Raw genomic sequence first — 21,253 nt, 5'->3', positions numbered from 1 at the left:
AAAAAATATTAGAAGTTATTAGAATTTATTTATTTTGTCTATCATTTAATTATTAATTCAATTTTTTTAATTTAAATTTTTTAATCTAAAAAGCTAACAACATATTTTATTTTTATACTTTTAAATATTAATAACTAATTAATAACTAACACAATAAATTTTAATAGTCTGGTCCTAACATCCCTCTTTATGTTATAAGAGGAAATAAATATTCTTCAAATTACATGTGTGTTTTTCATAATAATGAACTTTAGTGTAATAGTTATATTTATAACTTAAAATACGTGTTTAGTAGACTGTAGAGATTAGAAAGAGATAAGTGATTTTAGTTGCTTAGTAAGATAAGCGATGTATTTTAATAACAAAAAAAATTTGAATTTAAAAGAGAGAAAAATTTTAAAAATTGAAAAAAAAAAACCTTTAAAAATTCGGTTATAATCGTAAAATATTTCAAACAGGAAAACATTTCAACACTATCTTAAAATCTTGAAATGTTGTTAAGATTGTTTCAATCTTGAAATTAGTTACACATCACAGGTTTTTTCTATATAAATTTACAAGGTTTGACTTCAAGAATTAAAATCTCATTATTATTAATTATTCTTAATATTTTCTTTCAGAGATGGCTAAGGTATCAATGTTGTTTTCCTTTCTTCTGGGTTTGGTGCTCCTTTCCCAAGCACATGGAAGTGGAGAGAAGATTGGGTTTTATGAACTTAGAAGAGGAGATTTTGAGATGAGAGTTACGAATTATGGTGCTACCGTTCTATCTGTTGTGCTTCCTGATAGAAATGGTTTCTTCCCCTATCTAATTTTTCTTAATTGTCAGTTTTCAATTTTCATTATTTTTATTTAATATATTTAATAATAATTCTCGGTCACACTATAACTTAATAATTTTCTGCGCAGGAAATTTGGCTGATGTTGTTCTTGGTTACGATTCTATTAAGTCTTATGTGGTATTATACTATTCTGATGTTGTTCTTGGTTACGATCTATTAGTGGCGAGCTAATTCATAAGCGGAAAAAAGTTAAAAAATTAAGTAATTAAAATAAAACGTGTTCTTTATGTGCCTTTGGTTCTCTATCACTTCCGATTCAATATTATTTTATTCTATATATCCAAGTTTCGTTGATTAATTGAATATTTAATTTTTTTAACTGATCTAATTTTATGGTGCTGCATTTTGAATGCTTTCTCAAAATCTAAAATGTGTTATAAAGTGATTACTACTCATTGTTACACACATAATCTGTGAAAGAGTAAGGTTAGATAATCAATTTTTTTAAAAATTATTTTACTTATGTTAAATTTAAATTTTAAATCATGAATTTTTAATCTGAAATCTTAATTGTAAAAATTAAAATTAATTTCTTATATTTTCTCTCTTTCCGTAATTCATAGAGGCAGTGAAATTTTGTTGTAGAATGATACAACTTACTTTGGAGGGCTTATCGGACGAGTGGCAAATAGAATCGGACATGCTGAATTCACTTTGGATGGCAAAACCTACAAATTGCCAGCTAATGATCATGGCAACACACTCCACGGTAATCATATATGTGCATTTTAATAATTATTATATGCATTCCGCTGGGGAGACAATAGATTATTTGTATAATGTATACAATGGACAAATTACAAAATAAACATCCCCCACACTATTTAGTACTAGAGATAATAAATATTTTTCCAAAAGATTAAATTAATATTGGGATTCACTAAGAATCAAACTAATACCATGTTATGATACCACTCATTCAAAAACTTCAACTGATGAGAAAAAATATCACTAATGGTTATATCTCTAATATTCTATAAACCTCCATTGTTCATATTGTACAAATATTCTATTGGCTATTCCTACTTTCTCTTATTATATATAGCAATCAAAGGAGTTGCTCACTTATATATCAATTGTACAATTTCAATTCATATGTGTTGTCATCTTCTTAGGCGGTTTCAAAGGGTTCAATAATGTTATTTGGACTGTAACATCCTACAAGAGAGACAGTCACATAACATTCCACTACAACAGTTATGACAATGAGCAAGGTACGTAACTCATCCTTGAAATTTTAGGTAGAGTTCATGATTTAGAGTGTAATACTTTATTCAATGGTTAATCAATCTTTTATACATGTTTTTATTTAATCTAATTACTTATTAGTATGTTAAAAAAACAATTAATAAAAAATAATAGTGTTAAAAGCGAGCAAAATTTATTCTTTTTGATACGCATTTAGCCATCAAAATATTTTTATAAACATATATTAATAAAAAAGTCTAAATGTACTAATAGAATGTGTGTCGGTTAAAATTGTTGACCAATTTAAATAAAAATTGCTGGACCTAAATGTTTTTCAATAAAAAATATTGTGAAAAATAATATGATTTGGGAAGATAGTAGTAAGTATTGGCATCTATTATATATTAAATAAAAAACTCGCAATTGTTATTGTAGGATTTCCTGGAAAACTTGAGGTGGATGTGACTTACATGTTGATGGATACAAACAAATTGGTTGTGAAAATGATTGCAAAAGCAATAGACAAAGACACACCGGTGAACTTAGCACAGCATACATACTGGAATATGAGAGGCCATAACACGGGCGACGTTCTTTCGCACAGAGTTCAAATCTTCGCATCCAAAATCACTCCGGTCAACAAAAAACTCATCCCTACCGGAAAGCTTCAATCCGTGCAGGGCACTCCATACGACTTCCGTCGGCCAAAGGAAGTCGGAAAACAGATCGACGATCTGCCCGGTCTCTACGATATCAACTTCGCCGTAGACAGGAAAAGCAAGAAACACTTGAACAAAGTTGCCGTAGTGAGGGATCCAGTGTCCGGGAGGCAAATGGAGTTGTGGTCAAACCAGGTTGGAGTGCAGTTCTACACAAGTGGAATGTTGAATAACACCGTTGGAGGCAAGGATGGTGCTGTTTACAAAAAGCATGCTGGTATTGCTTTGGAGACACAGGGGTTTCCTGATTCTGTTAATCATCCGAATTTTCCTTCTCAAATTGTTCGTCCTGGACAGATTTATCAACACTACATGGTTTATAGGTTCACTGCTTATTAATTAAATGGAGAAAGTATGTTAGTATAAATGATATATAAAACTATAAATTACAAATTGGTTTGGTTCTTTTCGGTTGAATTATATGCAATTAGGATAAGGAGACTTTTTGTGCTTAGGTTCATGTTCATCACAGACTATATTCTTTTGTGATGCCTTACACTAAAAAAAATTGGTTGAGTATCGTCAAATTTAGTTTAAAATAACAAATAAAATTTACCAATAAATTTATTATCGTCGAATTTTTATTAAATAAATTTTTTATTGGAAATTATTTATTGTTAGATTTTTTCTTCTGACGATAGTTTGTGATAAAATTAGCGACAAATTTTACTATAAAAGTGACATAATTTTTCTAATAGTTACCATCGGATAATTTCTAACTTTGGCACCACATGTTATGATTCTATGCCATGTTGCCGCCAAATTTTTCTGCCGTCAAATTATTAAATTGAATAAATACTAAGTCGGATTTTTTCGACAGTAAATACGACCATAGCTTTATTTTTTTAGATCCGATATTCAATAATTAATAGTCAAATCCTAGTTAGTAAAAGTCAAAGAGTAATTTATCTGAAAACAATGATGTATATATAATGTAACATATTAAGTATATAGAATGAAAACTCGAAGAAATAAAATGTTATCAAATAAAACAAAATAAAGCCTTAATGACTACGGGTCCTGATAGTCATCGTCGTCATCATCTCTCTGGTCTTCTGAAGCGGCGGTTTAGGTGGTGTCGGTGCTTGTCCTGACTCCTACACAAAGGAAGAGGAGCCGCCTCTAGTAGCGCCACTGTCACTGGCGCGCATCTGCGCATTGTACACTGCCATTTGTCTTCACATCCGTTGAATCTGCTCCAGCTCCCACTTGAGCTCCTCCTTTAGGGACTCTGTCTTTGCATTGCGAGGATCCTGTTATATCTCTCCTCAGACTGATGCAGCTGCTGATCTTGGTCCTGAAGGCTCTAGGTGAGGCCAAGAATCTGCTCTCGCAAATCGATGACCTTGAGATCGGCAGGCTAGTGGCTAAAGCAGATGAAGCTCTTAAGGTGGAGGTGCAGAGGTTGTCGGCGAAAAATGACCCCAACCTATAGTTATGATTCCTATATGACTTAGATGTGGTCTCACGCCACACCACATCAGGATCGACAATGGAAGCAGCGGAGTTGTTGTCGTCCTTCCCACTCTACTGATATTGCTGGGTCACGACCTACAACCTCTACGTGTAGGATTCTTACTGATGGTTTTCAGTGGCTAAGAGAAGCGGGGTTAAATCTTAGCCCCTTTTTCACTTCAGAACACTTGCTTGTCTTTGAAACAACTTCTGGTGATTTTTATCTCGTCCCTAGCCATGAGACTTTTCTTTTTGTCTCGTCACTTGGCACGAGATATTTTGCGGTTTTATCTCCTGGGCAGCAGAAACAGAAAATGGAGTAGAATAGAAGGAAAATAACACCCAGATATATCCTGGTTCAGCTGCTAAGTGCAGTGCAGCCTACATCTAGTCTCCATCACAACAATGATGGAATTTTACTATAATCAACTTTGATTACATACACCAATTATTCTTAAAACATGAAAATTATCAGAATTTATTTACATATCACAGCTGCCAAAAATAAATTATTCTTAATCCAAAACACAGCAATCATATTTACAAAGATAAAATAAATGCATCACATGCATCAAGCAGATCACCACAACAAGTAACTAAAACAATGGTGATCATAAATTCACAAAGGATTTTATCCCCTGTTTTCCCTGTTTGTCTTAATTTCAATGTTTCAACCAATTCTCCCCCTTTTGTCATCAATGGGGTCTTGCAAAATAAATAAAAAATAACATACAAAAGGCAGAATATTTGTTTTTCACCAAAACACAATGGTCAGCACACAGGTATTTGAGCAAATGACAATCAAAGTTCAAGTCGATTAATCCATTAACACAAAGTGCTCAAAACAGAGCCAGATCAGAGCATAAAACAGAGCAAAACAGGGCAACAAATTATACAAAGCAAAACAAGTTAATGAAACATAACAGTTTCAATTCAGCCATTTTTCTCTTCTCCCCCTTGTTTCATCAAGGAGGGACCCCATACAAATGAGAAAAAAGTAATGCAGTCCATAATAATTCAAAACAAGTGAAAATAGTTCCACCGAGTCAAATACACAAAGAGTAAAATGACTGATCATTCAGCAATAGCAGCAACAGGGAGCAAACTTAGGCATTAGAATTTTCTTTTTAGATTATAGAATATCATCTTCTTTCTCAAAAGGAGCCATGTCCTCATCAACTGAATCCAAATGCTTTAAGAGCAAGTTTACCCTTTCATGAAAATTTGGTGGGGCCCAAAATAATTAACTTTAGTTCAGTCTCCCCCTGTATCATGGCCCGTTCAACACATCCTGAAATTTGTCTCCTGCTTTCCTACGAGACAAGACTGAACAGAATAAGAAAATTTCACAAGTTATCAATAGAACTCAAATTTATCATTCCCAAACTTTTTCTCAAAGTGTAGAATCTGTCTTCACAGAGGGGTTTTGTAAAAATGTCAGCAAGTTGGTCTTCAGATTTAACAAATTGAATATCAATAGTACCCTTTTGCACGTGTTCTCTAATGAAATGATATTTAATTTCAATGTGCTTTGTTCTTGAGTGCAGAACAGGATTTTTTTGAAATGTTTATAGCACTTATATTATCACAAAATAAGGGTATACTATTGATCTTTAATTTGTAATCTTCCAACTGCATTTTTAACCAAATTAATTGTGAACAACATGCAGATGCGGATATATATTCAGCTTCAGCTGTGGATAGAGCCACTGTGGCTTATTTTTTGCTTGACCACATGTTAAGTGAGCTTCCAAGGAAGCAACACATGCCGGATGTACTTCGTCTATCCACTCTATCTCCCGCATAATCTGCATCACAAAATCCTACTGCAAAAAAATCATCAGATTTTGGATACCATAAGCCATAATCACTAGTTCCCTTAATGTATCTAATAATGCGTTTAACAGCTGAAAGATGATATTCTTTTGGGTGAGATTGAAACCTTGAGCATACACCCACACTTTGAACAATATCCGGTCTAGAGGATGTTAGATACATGAGTGAACCAATCATTCCTTTATACCTTGTTTCATCCACATCTTTTCCATTATCATCCTTTTCAAGTTTAGTGTTAGGATGCATTGGTGTTCTCATTGGTTTAGAATTTTCTAGGCCAAAATTTTTAATAAGTTCTTTTGCATACTTTCCTTGGTGAATAAAAGTACCACTAGGAGTTTGTTTAATTTGGAGGCCAAGAAATAAAGTAAGCTCTCCCATTAAACTCATCTCAAACTCACTAGTCATGAGTTTTCCAAACTCTTCACACAAGGACTCATTGGCCGATCCAAACACAATGTCATCCACATAAACTTGAACTAGGAGAATATCATTATTAGATGCTTTAATAAATAAAGTAGTATCCGTGGTATCCCTTTGAAATTAATTTTCCAACAAGAAGGCATTAAGCTTTTCATACCAAGCTCTTGGAGCTTGTCTAAGGCCATAAAGAGCCTTAGAGAGTTTGAAAACATGGTTTGGAAAATCTTTATCTTCAAAACCGGGGGGGTTGTGCCACAAACACTTCTCTATCAATACAGCCATTAAGGAAAGCATATTTTACATCTATTTGAAACATTTTAAAACCCTTATGGACAGCATAGGCAAGAAGCAACCTAATTGCTTCCATTCTAGCTACTGGAGCAAAAGACTCATCAAAATCTATTCCCTCTTCTTGATCGTAACCTTGGGCCACTAATCTAGCCTTGTTACGAACAACTTGTCCATCCTCACCAAGTTTATTTTTAAAAACCCACTTAGTACCTGTTACCTTCTTACCATCCGGACGAGGTACTAGTGTCCAAACCTCATTCTTTTCGAATTGAGCAAGCTCTTCTTGCATGGCTTTGACCCATGATGGATCTTCAAGAGCTTGTTTCACATTGTTGGGCTCCATTTGTGACAAGAAGGCAAGATTGCTTGGTTCGGATTGCCTTTTGGTTGAGGATCATGTTGTTACACCTTGAGAGGGATCACCAATGATAAAATCATGAGGATAACCCCTCATGGACTTCCATTTTCTAGGCTTCCGGAGTGGTGTTGAACTTTGATGAGCTTCTGTGAGTCTCACTGTTTCAGTTTCTTGTGCTGCCTTAGGAGATAAAATAGAAATATCTCCTCCAATCTGACAAGACAAAATTGGACTGGCAGATTCTTCATTTTGAGCAGATTTGGGATTTTCATCACTGGTTTCCTTGACAACTTCTTCACAATCTGTGTCATCATCTATCACAGTACTGGAAATTGAATTAGAATCACAAAAAGTCACATGTATAGATTCCTCTATGGTCCTATATTCTTTGAGATAAATCCTATAGGCCTTGCTAGTAGTGGAATATCCGACAAACATTCCCTCATATGATTTTGGATCAAATTTACCAAAATTTTCTTTGTTGTTAAGTACAAAACATTTGCATTAAAAAACATGAAAATACTTAAGATTTAGAGGGTTCCTTTCCATAGTTCATAAGGAGTTTTCTTCAACCCTTTTCTAATTATTGTCCTATTCAAAATATAGCATGATGTATTTACAGCTTCAGTCCATAAGAATTTTGGAACCTCATTCTCACATAACATAGCCCTAGTCATCTCTTGAAGGCTTCTATTCCTTCTTTCAACAACCCCATTTTGTTGAGGTGTTCTAGGGCATGAAAAATTATAAGCAATTCCAAAATCATCACAGAATTTTTCAAAATCTTAGTTTTTAAATTCCTTTCCGTGATCACTTCTCAAATGGGCTATCTTTAAATTCCTTTTCATTTTAAGTCTAGTGTCAGTTCTTAAGTTTGGTGTTCTTTGTGTGTTCTTTATTTTCTTTAAATTTTTGAATTGTCCTTAAGTGTTCTTTCTTGGTATTCAAGTTGCTCTTGTTTCTTTTCTTGTTTTGATCTTAAAATTTTTTAAGTTTGGTGTCTTTTGGTGTTTTTCTTTTTAATTTTCGAAAAAGCTAGCGTCTTTGATCTAAAAATTTTAAGTTTGGTGTCTTTTTGTTGTTTTTCTCTTTCTTCATTAATCCAAAAAATAAAAAATAAAAAATATCTTTTCAATCTTGATTCAAAAATTTTGAAAATATTGTTCCTTTTCTTATCTTAATTTTAAAAATTTTTAAGTTTGTTGTCTTCTTGTTAGTAAAGTCAAATTTCAAATTTTGAAATCTTATCTTTTTAAATCTTTTCTTTTAATTTGATTATTTCTTATCTTATCTTTCTTTTAAATTTTAAAATTCAAAATTTTTTCAAATCTTTATCTTATCTTTGGTTTATCTTTCTTTAAATTTTAAATCATTATCTTATCTTATCTAAAGTTTAAATTTCAAATTCAAGATTCAAAATTTAAAATTCAAATTTCAAAATCTTATCCTAATTCAAATTCAATTTTTAAAATTTAAAATTCAAAATTCAAATTTCAAATTTCAAAATCAAATCTTTTTCAAATTTTCTATTTTATCTTATTTTCAAATCTTTCTTAATTAGTTACTTATTTTCTCTTCTTTTTCAAAACTTCCTAACTAATTCCTCTCTCTTCTGTTTTCGAAAACTTCTTACCTACTTCTCTTTCTTCTTTTTCGAAGATCATCTATCTGATTTTAAAATCTTTTTAGTTAATTAGCTTTTATTTTTGAATTTAATTAATAAATAAAAATAAAAACAAAACATTTTAATTTTAGTTCCCTTTTTTACTTCTTAATTTCCAATTTCTCCTACCTTTCTTCACCATGAATCCAAATGGGAATGAACAGTTCAGAAGAATTTTGGGATCCTATATGGACCCTACTCCTGACTTCTATGGGAGAAGTATCAGTATACTTCCTATTGGAGCAAGTAATTTTGAGCTAAATTTTGAGCTCATTATTCTGGTGCAACAAAACTGTTAGTATTCTGGACTTCCACAGGAAGAGCCTACTGAGTTTCTGGAAAAAATTTTACGAATTGCTGACACAGTACACGCTGAGGAAGTGGATCAAGATGTCTACAGACTGCTACTCTTTTCCTTTTCTATAAGAGATCAAGCAAAGAGTTGGTTAGATAACCAACCCAAATCTAGCTTGAAAACATGGAAGCGGCTAGTAAATAAGTTTCTGAATCAATACTTTCCCCCAAGGAAGTTAACCCAGTTAAGGTTGGACATCCAAGGCTTCAAGCAAGAGAATAATGAATCTCTTCAAGATGCCTGGGGGAGGTATAGAAGAATGCTAAGAAAATGCCCCACTGAAATATTTTCAGAATGGGTACAATTAGACATCTTCTATTACGACCTAACAGACATAGCTTTTCTGGAATTACAGAAGTCCAAATGGCATGCTCTTAATGTCTTTGGAAAGCTAACATTCAGGGCTTTCCAAAAATATATAATAGTCTATAATTTGTTTCGGAAATGAAGGCCCAAAATTGGCATTCAACGCCAGCCACTAGCCTCATTCCTGGCGTCCAGCGCCCACAAGGGAGAAACTGGAGTTCAACGTCCAAAAGGGGGTTTCTAGCCAGCGTTCAATGCCCCTAAGGGACATTAGCACGTGGGAGACACTCAAGCTCAGCCCAAACACTCACAAAGTGGGTCCCAAAAGTGGATTTTGCACTCCTAAGTCTAGTCTATCATATTTCTATAAACCATAGTCATTAGATTAGTATATATAGGAGAAGATCACCCATGTTTAGGATTTTCTTCCTTCCCCATTATTTTCGAACACTATTATGTAGAGTATGAGTCACTAACCTCTTAAGTTTAAGGTTAGGAGCTCTGTTGAGTTTCATGGATCAATAATATTACTGTTTTCATTCAATATGTTTGATTCTATTCTCTTATGCAACCTCGTTCTTCATCTTATGAATTGAGGGTGACCCATGACAATCACCCTTGTTCTACTTTGGTTCTATGCGATTCCTGACCCTAGCGTTGAACTAAAGCTAGAGATTTCATTGTGGATTCGTATAGAGTATCTGAGCAACTTTGGATATGTGACATATAATCCCGTTGACTATGGGTACGTGAAGTCTCTGTGGCGTTAAGACTAGAATCAAAAAAGTGGCACTTTCTGATCCGAAAGATCTACCTTGTTTGTGGCACCTTGAGTAGGATCGTGAAGGAGAGTGGACTGCTTAGAGCTTCATCTTCTGCTACAGTGAGAAACCTAGAGGTGGCTTGATAAGAGGACATGAGTCATCTCAACGTGGTGGATTATTGTATTGGAGGAGGTTAACTTGATGAGAGGACATGAGTTAATCACTTACGGCTACCATTGAAGGAATCAGAAGGTTATTGAAGAAGACAGTAAGAAAAGTTAATCCAGAAAGACAAAGCATCTCCGAAGCCTTAACCATTCTATCACCATTGAATTCCTATCTATCTAGTAACGTTTATTTATTTATTTATTTTGTTTTATACTTTTTCCGTGACAACTCATAATTTTCTATCCGCCTAACTAAGATCTGCAAGGTGTCCACTGCTTGCTCAAAATAACAATCTTCGTGGGATCGACCCTGACTCACCTCAAGTATTACTTGGACGACCCGGTATACTTACCGGTCTATATGTGCGAATTTTGTGGAGCCAGTTTCATGCACCACCAGTTTGAGTATTTTTTTTTTGTTAAGAACCTCGTTGTCTTTCTAGGTAATTGTCAGGAGCCGTTTAGAATTTTTCTCTTCTTTTAAAATTACTTTATCTTCAATAGGTCAACAACCTACATTCTATATCCCAAGGATCATAATGCCTCAAGCAAAGTCACCCTCATCCTTGATATTACATAATTAAGATACTTGAGAAGAGAACATTGAAATTTAGTAACTTTAACTTTCGCTAATTAAATTTACCCACAATTTAGAAAAATATTTTATGATTCCTACGAATCTAACCAACCTCTTATTCCACAAGTCTTCAATCCACAACATCAATTAAAATTCAATTAATTTTACCAAATCTCATAAACATAATATCAAATTAAAAAAAATGCAATAATATATCCAAAGCTCAATTCTCCCTTATCAAATTAAAGAACCAAAGTTCTTTGGACATTTTGATTTTACAAGTAGCGTTGCCTAATTTTCCAAGTATGAGTCTTATAAACATAATATCAACAAGTATGAGTCTCATATGAACCACCATTCTGCATTAATTCACTTAAAGATAAAATAAGAAATTTCTAGCAGCAGATCAAAATTTTCAATACTTTCAATAACTTAGGTAATTATTGCTAAATAAACTAAGACATACATAATTTAACAAGAAGTAGAAAATTAAAAATTCATGGATTGAAACTCAAGAAGAAAATATTAAAATAAAATTAATCCATAAATATTTATCTTAATAAATATAAAGGTATTGAATCCATAAATTTTCATTGTTGATTTTGAACCTATATCAAAATTATCTTTGTAAGAGAAAATAATCACTCATTAGATCAATCTTGTTATAAGACTCATCACTTATAATAAAAAGTTTTATTCAACAGTAATGTTCACTTTCCCCTTTCTTAAAAATTCACTTCTAAACTTAAAATTAAAAAAAATCTTAAACCCTAAATCTGAAATATAAATGTAACATACATAAATTATTTTTTAATAAAAGAAACCTCTTAAGTCTATACTCATCGTCAATATAATTTATACTAGAAAGTTAAAACCTTTAGAATACATATAACAAGTACTCATTCTAAAAATACAAATCATCAAATTAATCTCTATAAAAAAGCTCTGACGAGCAGCAATGACAGTAGCGGGGACACAATAAACCACGCGATACAAGGAGTTCCAACACAGTCCATATAGTTTTTGGAGGCTATTGGAGAGAGAGAGAGAGAGAGAGAGAGAGAGAGAGAGAGAGAGAGAGAGAGAGAGAGAGAGAGAGAGAGAGAGAGAGAGAGAGAGAGAGAGAGAGAGAGAGAGAGAGAGAGAGAGAGAGAGAGAGAGAGAGAGAGAGAGAGAGAGAGAGAGAGCATTTTGAATTTAGGATAAGTTTACCGTCGAATTTACTAGCGGATAAATCCGACAATAATGCATTGTAGGTCACCAAAATGCCGCGTTCTACTAATTGAGTTATCCACAGGTAAATTCGACACTAACGTTCACGTCTATTTTTCCCGTTTTTCTTCTAATTATTACTAGCAAATTTACTGTCAGATACACAAATTCGCCAATAATATTTTCAGTTGACGAATTTAATGCTATGTCTGTCAGAAAATTTGACACTAATCTACGACACTAAATCTAACAAAAAAATCTAATGATATTTAACATTTTTTTTATAGTGCCTTCTAAGTTAATAGACATAATTTTTTGTTTTTGAGTTACAAAATTTTTAAGATGGTGATTTCATTAAATTCGTTTGTTTAGTTAATTTAATACATAATAAATATAAATTAATGATTCCTATTTTATTAATATAGTCATGTATGTAATTAGGTATTGGATAAAGTAATATTTTGTGTCAAATATTGTAGGTAAATATTAATATTATTTTATATTTTTTTTAATCTTATTTTACCATTAATTCAATAATTTGGTTCATATGATTATTAGTTTTCTAGTTCAATATCACCTTTTTTTTTCCAAAGGAATATGACTATTAAATATGAACAAAATCCAACTTCTTTCACTGGAAACTTATATTATAAAATACAATGGCATGATTGTCAAATGGATATGATAGGAGAGATTTCGTGAATCGAATCAGATATGGTTAAAATCTAGATTCAATCTCATCGGATTTGATTTAATCGGATATTGAATATATTCATAAAATATAAAATTTATTAAAAAGTTTATTTTTATAAAAAAAATTTATTCTTTTAAATTTGTGTATTCTTAAATATTATTAAACTAATTTTTTTAAACAAAAAGTTAAAATAATACAACATATATATGAATAAAAATTATGAATTAAAATAAAATATAAACACAACATATATATTTTTATTTATTTATTTATTTATTATTTAATATAAATATATGGATATGTAGCTTAAATCTGCGAAAACAGACGTGATATCTACGATTGGATTCCATTATAGTGCGATCGGATCCAAATCAATTTGACATTCTACGAATTGAATCACATTCGTAATTTGCAGATAAATACGAATAAATACTGCAAATTTATTAATATCCAAGGAAGAATTAGTGATAAACAAATATCCGAGACTATGAAGAAATTTCTAGTCTCTATAGGTAAGAAAGTAAAAGTCTTGGAGTGCTTACCACTTGCAACACAATCCAAAAAAATGCTAACGAATGTAACCTACGTAAATATATTTACAAGTTACAACGAACAAGAATTTTACAGAATGAAGATATACAAATTCGGTTTTTTTTTTTTTTTTGCCATTGTCAAATATAAGCATCAAATTTTTTGTCATTCATTTTGTATTGTAAAGTCTGTAAAATATACCAGACTCATACCAAATGAATTATATAATATATGACATCGATATTGACATTAAAAAAAAGAGTGTCTGAATCATTAATAATGCTGCGTGGGTTGCAAGAGGGGTGACCCGCCGGTGTTGTATGGTGAATAATAATTATCATTATTACTATTATTATATCTTAAAGGGGATAAAACCAATTGATTAGGGGCTCTGGGTAACCTTGGGCTTGATGAGATGGGCCTAGTCTTGGCCCTATGTGAGTGGTTATTACTAGTTAGCGGAAGCCTTTCTAAAGTAGATAAAATATCAAGCATCTGAGGCCTGAACATGGGCTCACTAATGCATTGCAAAGAAAGAAGAGCAACTATATAAGCTGCCCTTTGTGAGTATTGTCCTGCTAACTTAGTGTCCATGATCCTGAACAACTTCCTCCTATCACCCAAATAGGGTTTTGCCCATTCCACAAGATTATGTTCCATCCCAGATTTTGTTACCTCAATTGCACGCCTTCCAGTTAGTAATTCCAATAGTACTACTCCAAAACTATACACGTCACATTTTGTAGTTAGCCGACCTGGAAAGGGGTCCAAAACAAATAATCAATAGCATAATAAAAGTCAGGAAAGAGTTTTTAGGATATTAAAAATAGCATTGTTCGAGTTATTTTAACTATTAATCTCAATAATAAAATATTTACATGATTAAGATTGATGATTAAAACTATTAAAACATCAGTATTTATAATATATTTGAAAATTTTCTAAAGAAAAAGTTTAGAGGCCAGCAATTTTATTTCTTTTTAGGAAAAGACTAGGAGGTTAAAACTTTTAGCATAAAGACAAAGAGAAATGGCTGGTGTTGATTCGAATGTAAGGCAAAAACAAAAAAAAGTTGTTGATGAGCGAAAATTTCTAAATTTTTTTACTCAATGATAAAATCTAATGAGTAGTATTAGAGTCAAAATCTGAATTGAAATAAAAATTTTAGTCGATACCAGATAGAGTGGAGATTATTTACCAGCATTGCCATATAGGATATGAATGATATGCATGGAACTATACAAATTTTGGAAGAAAAGATGAAACCTACCTGTAAGGATATATTCAGGAGCAGCATAACCTACAGTGCCCAAGACTTGAGTAGAAACATGACTTAGATCACCAATGGGCCCTGCTTTCGCCAATCCAAAATCTGAAAGTTTTGCATTAAATTCCTGCATTTAATTAATCAGTAAATCTTAATTAGTTGAAGTACTACACAGGATACTTAACTCAGAGCTAATGAAATGGGCATACATACATATCAGAAATGTTTGAAAAATAATAAAAATTAATCTAAATATAATAAATATGTAATTTTAGATGTTATATACATAAAATTATAGATATTAAATTAAATAAAATAATTTTGGATTATTGTCTCCCTAATATTATTGATGTCCATACCAAATCTAATAAAATGTTAGAAGTCTTGAAGTCTCGGTAGATGACTTGTTGCTCAGATTCATGTAGAAAGGTTAGTCCTCTAGCAGCATCAATAGCAACTTTCATTCTTGTTGTCCAAGGAAGCGTTTCATTCCCCTCTACATCCAATATTCAATCTTCTATATTAAATATGGACCAAGCTAATATTTATGTGATATTTTAGTAGTAATTAAGCATCAACAACCAACATACTATGAAATAGGTGATTTTCTAAGCTTCCTTTTGGCATGTATTCATACACCAGAAGCCGATTATCCCCTTCAAAACAGTATCCAATAAGTCTCACTAGATTTGGATGATGAAGTTGTCCAAGATGATTTACTTCACTCTGTAAATTATGCATGAAAATTCTATATAATTTGGTGATTCATTTTAAACTAAATTAAGATGTTTACTCTATTGTGTAGAAAATATAAAAAAATGATCAATTATGTGAATTTTATCAATTTTTTTTAAATAAAATATAATTTCATTATCAAATATGTCAATACTCTGTATTCTGTATTATTTACTATGTATGTGAGTAATGCCTGTGAATTAATACGTAGCAATTAATAAGCAACCTACCAACCACTCCTTATGACCTTGAAAACCTTGAGGTTTAAGCTTCTTTACAGCTACAGCAACAGTTTCAGTTCCAAAGACAGGGTCAAATGAATGAGCATTAATCCATCCCTTATAAACATAACCAAATCCACCTTCTCCTATTAGATTTTCATTATCAAAGTTTCCAGTAACATTCTTAAGATCATTGAATGTGAAGGATTTTAAATGAGGGGATGAAATTAGTAGTATATCGCCTTCAGATCTTGATGTTGCTAGAACAATCTCATCATCTTTACCATAATCATCATCATCAACGTGTTGTATTGGTGGTGGTGGTAACAATAATGTGCTTCTTTTTCTATAATGACCTTCTTTTGTAGCACCTGCAAAATAATTTTTTTATTACTATTAAATCAATAAATAGAACAAAATAAAGCCAAAAACAAATACAAGATCAGAAGCTTAACATTAACATCAAAAGGTTAAAATCAACACATTATGTAACACAATCAAAACATACAACTAGTCCTGAAATATTAACGAGAAATTGGAAATTGAAACAAAAACACACATACACAATAATAACCTATCAATTTCTTCCGTAACACCAAAAGCATAACCTAACTATTGTATATATGCATGATATATATTCAGTTACGTACCTATTAATTTGAAATTAAAGCACATAATAGACAAAAAACATAGTAATGGACGTACCTATAGGATTATTTGGGTATGGCGTGGTGATATCAGAACTTTCTCGAATGCAATTTCCCATTAAAAAAAGAAAAAAAATTCTTGAATAATCAGCGTAGCAAATACGAGTAAGAATCCATCTTAAATTTCATGCATGCAACATTTCATCTATGGTTATGATTCTCGTGCATTTATTGTCCTTCTCCATCCCTTCTTAAATTTCCAGAAAAGGCAAAGACGAAAACATAGAATAATGATAATGTTTCATTGTATTTTTTTTCATATAATAAGCTATAAATAAACATATATCTATTAACATATTAAATATATGGACGCAAAATTTTTTATTATTGATAGAGAAATTTTGTGATCTATTTCGATATAAGCAGGGATGGACCCACACACAAGTACGTGGGCGTATTTAGCCCGATAAAATTTTAGGGAAAAAAACGTATACACAAGTCTTAAATATATGTGTATATAGGCGATGGATTCTTTATTCCTATTTTTTTTAGGAGTATGATTAACCATCATTAAAATAATTATAAAATATATATTAATTTTTTTTGAAAAAACTAAAAATTAGAAATTGATTCCTCTAATTTTTGCTTTTTACACTTTTTTTCTTTTAATTTTTGATTCAGAGAAGAGAGTCATTTGATCTGCTAGAGTTTTTTCTCCAATTTCAATCACTGCCATTCTCTCAATCTCTTTCTCTACTGTATCTCTCGCTCGCTTATCCTCGCTGCAACACGCCTCAGACGACGATGCAACCTGCTTTCGCTGCCACGCAACCTGCTTCTGCCGCCGCCGCACAAGACGCTGCCTCAACGCTTGGAGATTAGTTAATCATTATGTCTTTTCAATTCATCATTTCGTATGTTTTTTTCTTTTTTGGTTGATAATAGTGATGATATTGCTGTGCTACTCAGTAGTTAGGAGGAATGTTATTACCATGAAAACGAAACAAAATTGAGTGTAAAGGCCAATTAAATTGTTGGTGGATATTTGAGAAAAATTACTAGCCATTTATAACATTGTTTGTGTAAAGAGATCAGCATTTAATTTTACTCGTCTTTGTAAGATGAGACTCGTTAGGGTGTATTTTTAAGGTGATAAATTCATAGTTAGTAGTCAAAGTTGATCTAGATCGTCTCATGTCTAAAATAATTATTAATGTCATTTTCATTTTGAGCATGAGGGGATCAAATCCTTGTGAAACCATTCCCTTTTCAACGTCAAAACTTCAACTAGCAAAGTAGATGATTGAATAAAAGAATTTTACCTTTATAACAATAATGATTGCATGTCTATATCAATTTGTTTTCAGTAAAGTTATAATTAAATTCTTGTGCAGATGTGTGAATGTGATTCCATACAAAATAATATTTTTTTGTATAATTATGGCCTCATGTCTATTTTAATCCCCTTCTTGGCTTTTTGCACTTTGCTATTGCTTTTTTTTGCCTTTATTACAAGTTCATAACCATATGATATGATATGATATGAATGTCATTGGACAAATCAGTTCTTAAATTTTGAATCTCATTCAAGTTAGTTGGAAAAACTAGTCCTGAAAAAGGAGACCATGTTGGGAATTTAATTTCTCTAGGTGTCCAATGATGATTTAATTAAATACGAACTTGATGTTCCAATTAACTTAGTTGTCGTATATCGTTTTCATTCTTGATTAGGTTTCTGTTGCTATTTTCTTCTATTCATGTTCTTTATTCTTAATATGCATCAATTATTTATCAGGTTCTTGCTGGAACAAGTTAAGAGTTGTACATAAAATTTGAAACAGAACAAAAATAATGAGATTAGAGCCACTATTGGTGGTAAAAATATGAATAGTTCTTAAACAACATTTCATATTTGTGAAAATTTTAATATTGACAGTGAATTCATAGAAAAGATTTAATAATGCTCATTTCATATTTTGAAGATTTGTTTTACTAGTATGCTAAATCATTATGGACTTTGCAATGTGCTCAGTTGTTTAAATTACTTCTAAAAGTTGAGTTATAAAGACAAAAGTTGAGTGAAGAAGCACTTTGCAAAGACCAATAAACGCGCGTAAGACACTAATAAAGATAAAGGAACATTAACATAATAGACGAGAAATTGATGAATCCCCTATATAATTGAATTGTATACTATGTCTGCCAAGCAATTTTCACATTCAAATGGGCAAATCCAGTTTTTACTATCTTAATCTTCCCCTTATTATTTTCATATCATTTCTTCTCATAGCATTTTTTCCGGATGCTATCCATAGCAGCGGAAAGGTAGCTTTAGTTTTATTCATTTCTTGCTTAATTTCTTATGGAAAAAAATATACTGTAATTATTGTTGTAACTTGTAAGTTGTAAGCTTTAATTTGTAGTAACATGTTGCGTTTCACTAATCTATATATATATAATGCTACATTGTATACTTAGGAGCACATTCTCATGCCCAAACCCTACCTCTGTTGTCCTTGAAATTGGATGATCAGGCTTCTATTGACCATTCCTTAGTGACCTCAATTCAGGTAAGTAATTATAAGTTATCAAACTCTGAACTTTAATGTATGAAAGTGTAAGTCTCTAGCATAATAGTCCCCAACTATAGAGAAGAGATATATCTGTGTAGTGCATTTTTTATGTGCTCGGGACTCATCACCCCATCATCATAGGATGATACAGTGGGTGGCCAGTTAAAATGGGGATCACAGTCCATCCTATGATTCAATGTGTTGAGGGAATGAATCTGAAGTGAGTAGTGAGAGCCACATTTTATGCTATGATGAGTTTCAAGCTAATACACAAAAATGGGTTATTTTATCGCTACTTTCATGCAACAAGCATTCTCAATTTGTATTAATGTTGATTGTTGGTTTTAGAGTTTCAATAATCTGAAAATAGATGTGATCTCAAAATGAAAATAATAATAACAAATATATAAAGTTGACTACATGTGCAATTTTTATTTAGTTAATTAGATCAGTTACTTTTCTCGACTACTGATATCTGAAAAGGTGTAATAGCATATAAAATTAAAGTATAATAATAAGATAATATTAATTAATTTTGATGCTTAGAGCATTACAAGTAGTTGATAAACAAAATATGAAAAAGTGTAGGAGAAGAAACAGGCATAGAAAACCCAACGGCTACTGCGCACTTTTAAGGAGCCTCTGCCCCATCTATTCTTGTTGTTTCAGGTAAAATTTATTTTGTATGCAGAAGAATGTCATAAGAAATTATTGCTTGAGGTTTGTAGCACCTGTATTTTGTTTTTATTTTTTTTCCTTTTTGCTCTTTAGAATGAGGCAATCCAAGCCACCAACATGCTTACTTTTATTTAGCCTTTAGAAGTATTATAGAAATAACTTTTGGAGATTCATTGGTGCTGATTTTGTCTTCTTCCAATCTCTCTTATACTATAATTTATTCAAGCAAAACAAAAAAATAAAAAACAAAAAATAAGGAGCATGACTTTAGTGAGGAATTCATTGTGGCTTGGGGGGTAATGTTTCCGTACATACTTTTTATGTTGTTGAAAATATATAATTTTCCATTCTTCCAAAAATAAAATACTTTGTCTCAACTTGTTAGTATCTTTTTAATACGTTCAACCTTGTTTTTCACACATAGAAATAACCGAATTAGTACATAACACACTCCTCACTACTTAGATTCTAAGAGTTAACCAAAATATATTTAGAAAATTCTTCTTGTCTTGGAAAATTATTAAGAAACTTGAGCTATTTATGAAAGAGAAAAAAAAGTGTTAGAGTAGTTATTTTTTTTTAAATTTATCAGGGAGGCTCAAGCATAAATATGTGCATGATATATAAGGAATTTGGTGTAACACCCTAACTTTTAGCACCTCATGATCGTACTAAAGGTTCAGACGTTACTTACCTCTAAACCTGTTTATTCTATACTATTTTTATTTAATATTGAGCCTTCACAAATACGAACCGAAACTTTAGTTAAGAAAACGGAAAGTTTTTACTTTAACTTACTTAATCACAAAAGTATATATATTCACATAGCATTATATACATAGACTTACTCAAAGATCCTCAAATACAATTCCTACCCCTCTAAAAAAACTAAAACAATAAATGACGAGGGAAAAATAAAATCTAACAACTCAACTTGTAAACAGAATCTTCTATGCTCCTGTAGCTCCGCACTAAACTTTTGCACCTGTAGATAAAAGGGGGTGGAGATAGGGGGTAAGAATTGGAGAGTTCTTAGTAGGGTCGGAGTTAGAAGTTAAGTTCATTTTATTATGTTCACAGTCACTAATAATAGTCAACAAAGTATAATCCAACTCAGCAATTACAGAACATAAAATCCAGTCTCAAGCACACACAATCATAGAAAACACAATCACAAACAAATATGCACAAACAAGTATGACGCATGTCTATCCCTAGTGCAGGTAATGAGCTCATCTGTCGGTTTCGACCTGCTTCCGACGTAACTCGGCAACCTTTGTCTGAGTTTGGTTTCCAGTATCATAACCTCTGTAAGAAACCTATGTCTTACAGGTACGACTCTCTTGAGTCGATGTATGCAAACATAACTTCGGTAAGCAACCTCTGTCTTATAGGTGAGGCTCTCTCTAGCCAATGTATATAGCGATAACCTCTGTAAGCAACCTCTGTCTTACAGGTGCGACCATCCCCTAGTTTGGTCGATGTATCTCTGGAAAGCAAATCTCGGTGGACTCACCACCATATCGCTGCTCGTTTTTAGCAGGTAAACAATCATCTCTGCTTCTCTCCTTTTCTTTTTGTTCTTTCTTTCTTTTCTTTTCTATTCTCTGTTCTCCTGTGGCAGAGGTTCTTTAGATTCTTTTAATCTTTTGACTATCTGCTCTCCTATGGCAGAGGTTCTTTAAATTCTTTTCTTTTCTTTTCTTTTCTAAATATTTTATGAAGAGGGGATCATAAGATCTTTAGCTTAA

At 31.9% G+C, this 21,253-nt stretch overlaps 3 protein-coding genes across 3 annotated transcripts; 1 reads left to right on the top strand and 2 right to left on the bottom strand.

The window, feature by feature from the left end:
- The first annotated feature begins 622 nt into the window (after nucleotides 1-622).
- On the top strand, nucleotides 623-3,142 carry LOC112782867 (uncharacterized). Its single transcript, XM_025825546.3, has 5 exons — nucleotides 623-794; nucleotides 910-959; nucleotides 1,428-1,551; nucleotides 1,958-2,056; nucleotides 2,466-3,142. The coding sequence occupies exons 1-5, from the start codon at nucleotides 623-625 to the stop codon at nucleotides 3,086-3,088; spliced, it is 1,068 nt and encodes a 355-aa protein (XP_025681331.1). The 3' UTR covers nucleotides 3,089-3,142.
- A 10,487-nt stretch (nucleotides 3,143-13,629) lies between these two features.
- LOC112775113 (probable serine/threonine-protein kinase PBL3) lies at nucleotides 13,630-15,336 on the bottom strand. Its single transcript, XM_072234340.1, has 3 exons — nucleotides 15,008-15,336; nucleotides 14,652-14,775; nucleotides 13,630-14,136 (listed from the first exon to the last, which is right to left on the bottom strand). The coding sequence occupies exons 1-3, from the start codon at nucleotides 15,110-15,112 to the stop codon at nucleotides 13,655-13,657; spliced, it is 711 nt and encodes a 236-aa protein (XP_072090441.1). The 5' UTR covers nucleotides 15,113-15,336; the 3' UTR covers nucleotides 13,630-13,654.
- Nucleotides 15,337-15,543: 207 nt separating this feature from the next.
- LOC140184059 (probable serine/threonine-protein kinase PBL4) lies at nucleotides 15,544-16,534 on the bottom strand. The gene is made up of 2 exons (XM_072234342.1): nucleotides 16,310-16,534; nucleotides 15,544-15,975 (listed from the first exon to the last, which is right to left on the bottom strand). Exons 1-2 carry the CDS (start codon nucleotides 16,368-16,370, stop codon nucleotides 15,584-15,586), a joined length of 453 nt encoding a protein of 150 aa, XP_072090443.1. The 5' UTR covers nucleotides 16,371-16,534; the 3' UTR covers nucleotides 15,544-15,583.
- Nucleotides 16,535-21,253: the final 4,719 nt, after the last annotated feature.

Source organism: Arachis hypogaea, chromosome 1, assembly GCF_003086295.3.
Source record: "Arachis hypogaea cultivar Tifrunner chromosome 1, arahy.Tifrunner.gnm2.J5K5, whole genome shotgun sequence".
Taxonomy (NCBI): Eukaryota; Viridiplantae; Streptophyta; class Magnoliopsida; order Fabales; family Fabaceae; genus Arachis; species Arachis hypogaea.
This window is presented reverse-complemented; position numbering and strand designations above follow the sequence as displayed.

Coding starts and splice junctions, on each gene's coding strand:
- LOC112782867 (XM_025825546.3), top strand. CDS start 623: ATGGCTAAGGTATCAATGTTGTTTTCCTTTCTTCTGGGTTTGGTGCTC. Junction 795..909: donor TGTGCTTCCTGATAGAAATG/GTTTCTTCCCCT, acceptor TTTTCTGCGCAG/GAAATTTGGCTGATGTTGTT. Junction 1,552..1,957: donor TCATGGCAACACACTCCACG/GTAATCATATAT, acceptor TCATCTTCTTAG/GCGGTTTCAAAGGGTTCAAT.
- LOC112775113 (XM_072234340.1), bottom strand. CDS start 15,112: ATGAAAGTTGCTATTGATGCTGCTAGAGGACTAACCTTTCTACATGAA. Junction 14,776..15,007: donor CTAACATTTTATTAGATTTG/GTATGGACATCA, acceptor AATTAAATGCAG/GAATTTAATGCAAAACTTTC. Junction 14,137..14,651: donor TCCTGAATATATCCTTACAG/GTAGGTTTCATC, acceptor ACCCCTTTCCAG/GTCGGCTAACTACAAAATGT.
- LOC140184059 (XM_072234342.1), bottom strand. CDS start 16,370: ATGGGAAATTGCATTCGAGAAAGTTCTGATATCACCACGCCATACCCA. Junction 15,976..16,309: donor ATACCCAAATAATCCTATAG/GTACGTCCATTA, acceptor ATTATTTTGCAG/GTGCTACAAAAGAAGGTCAT.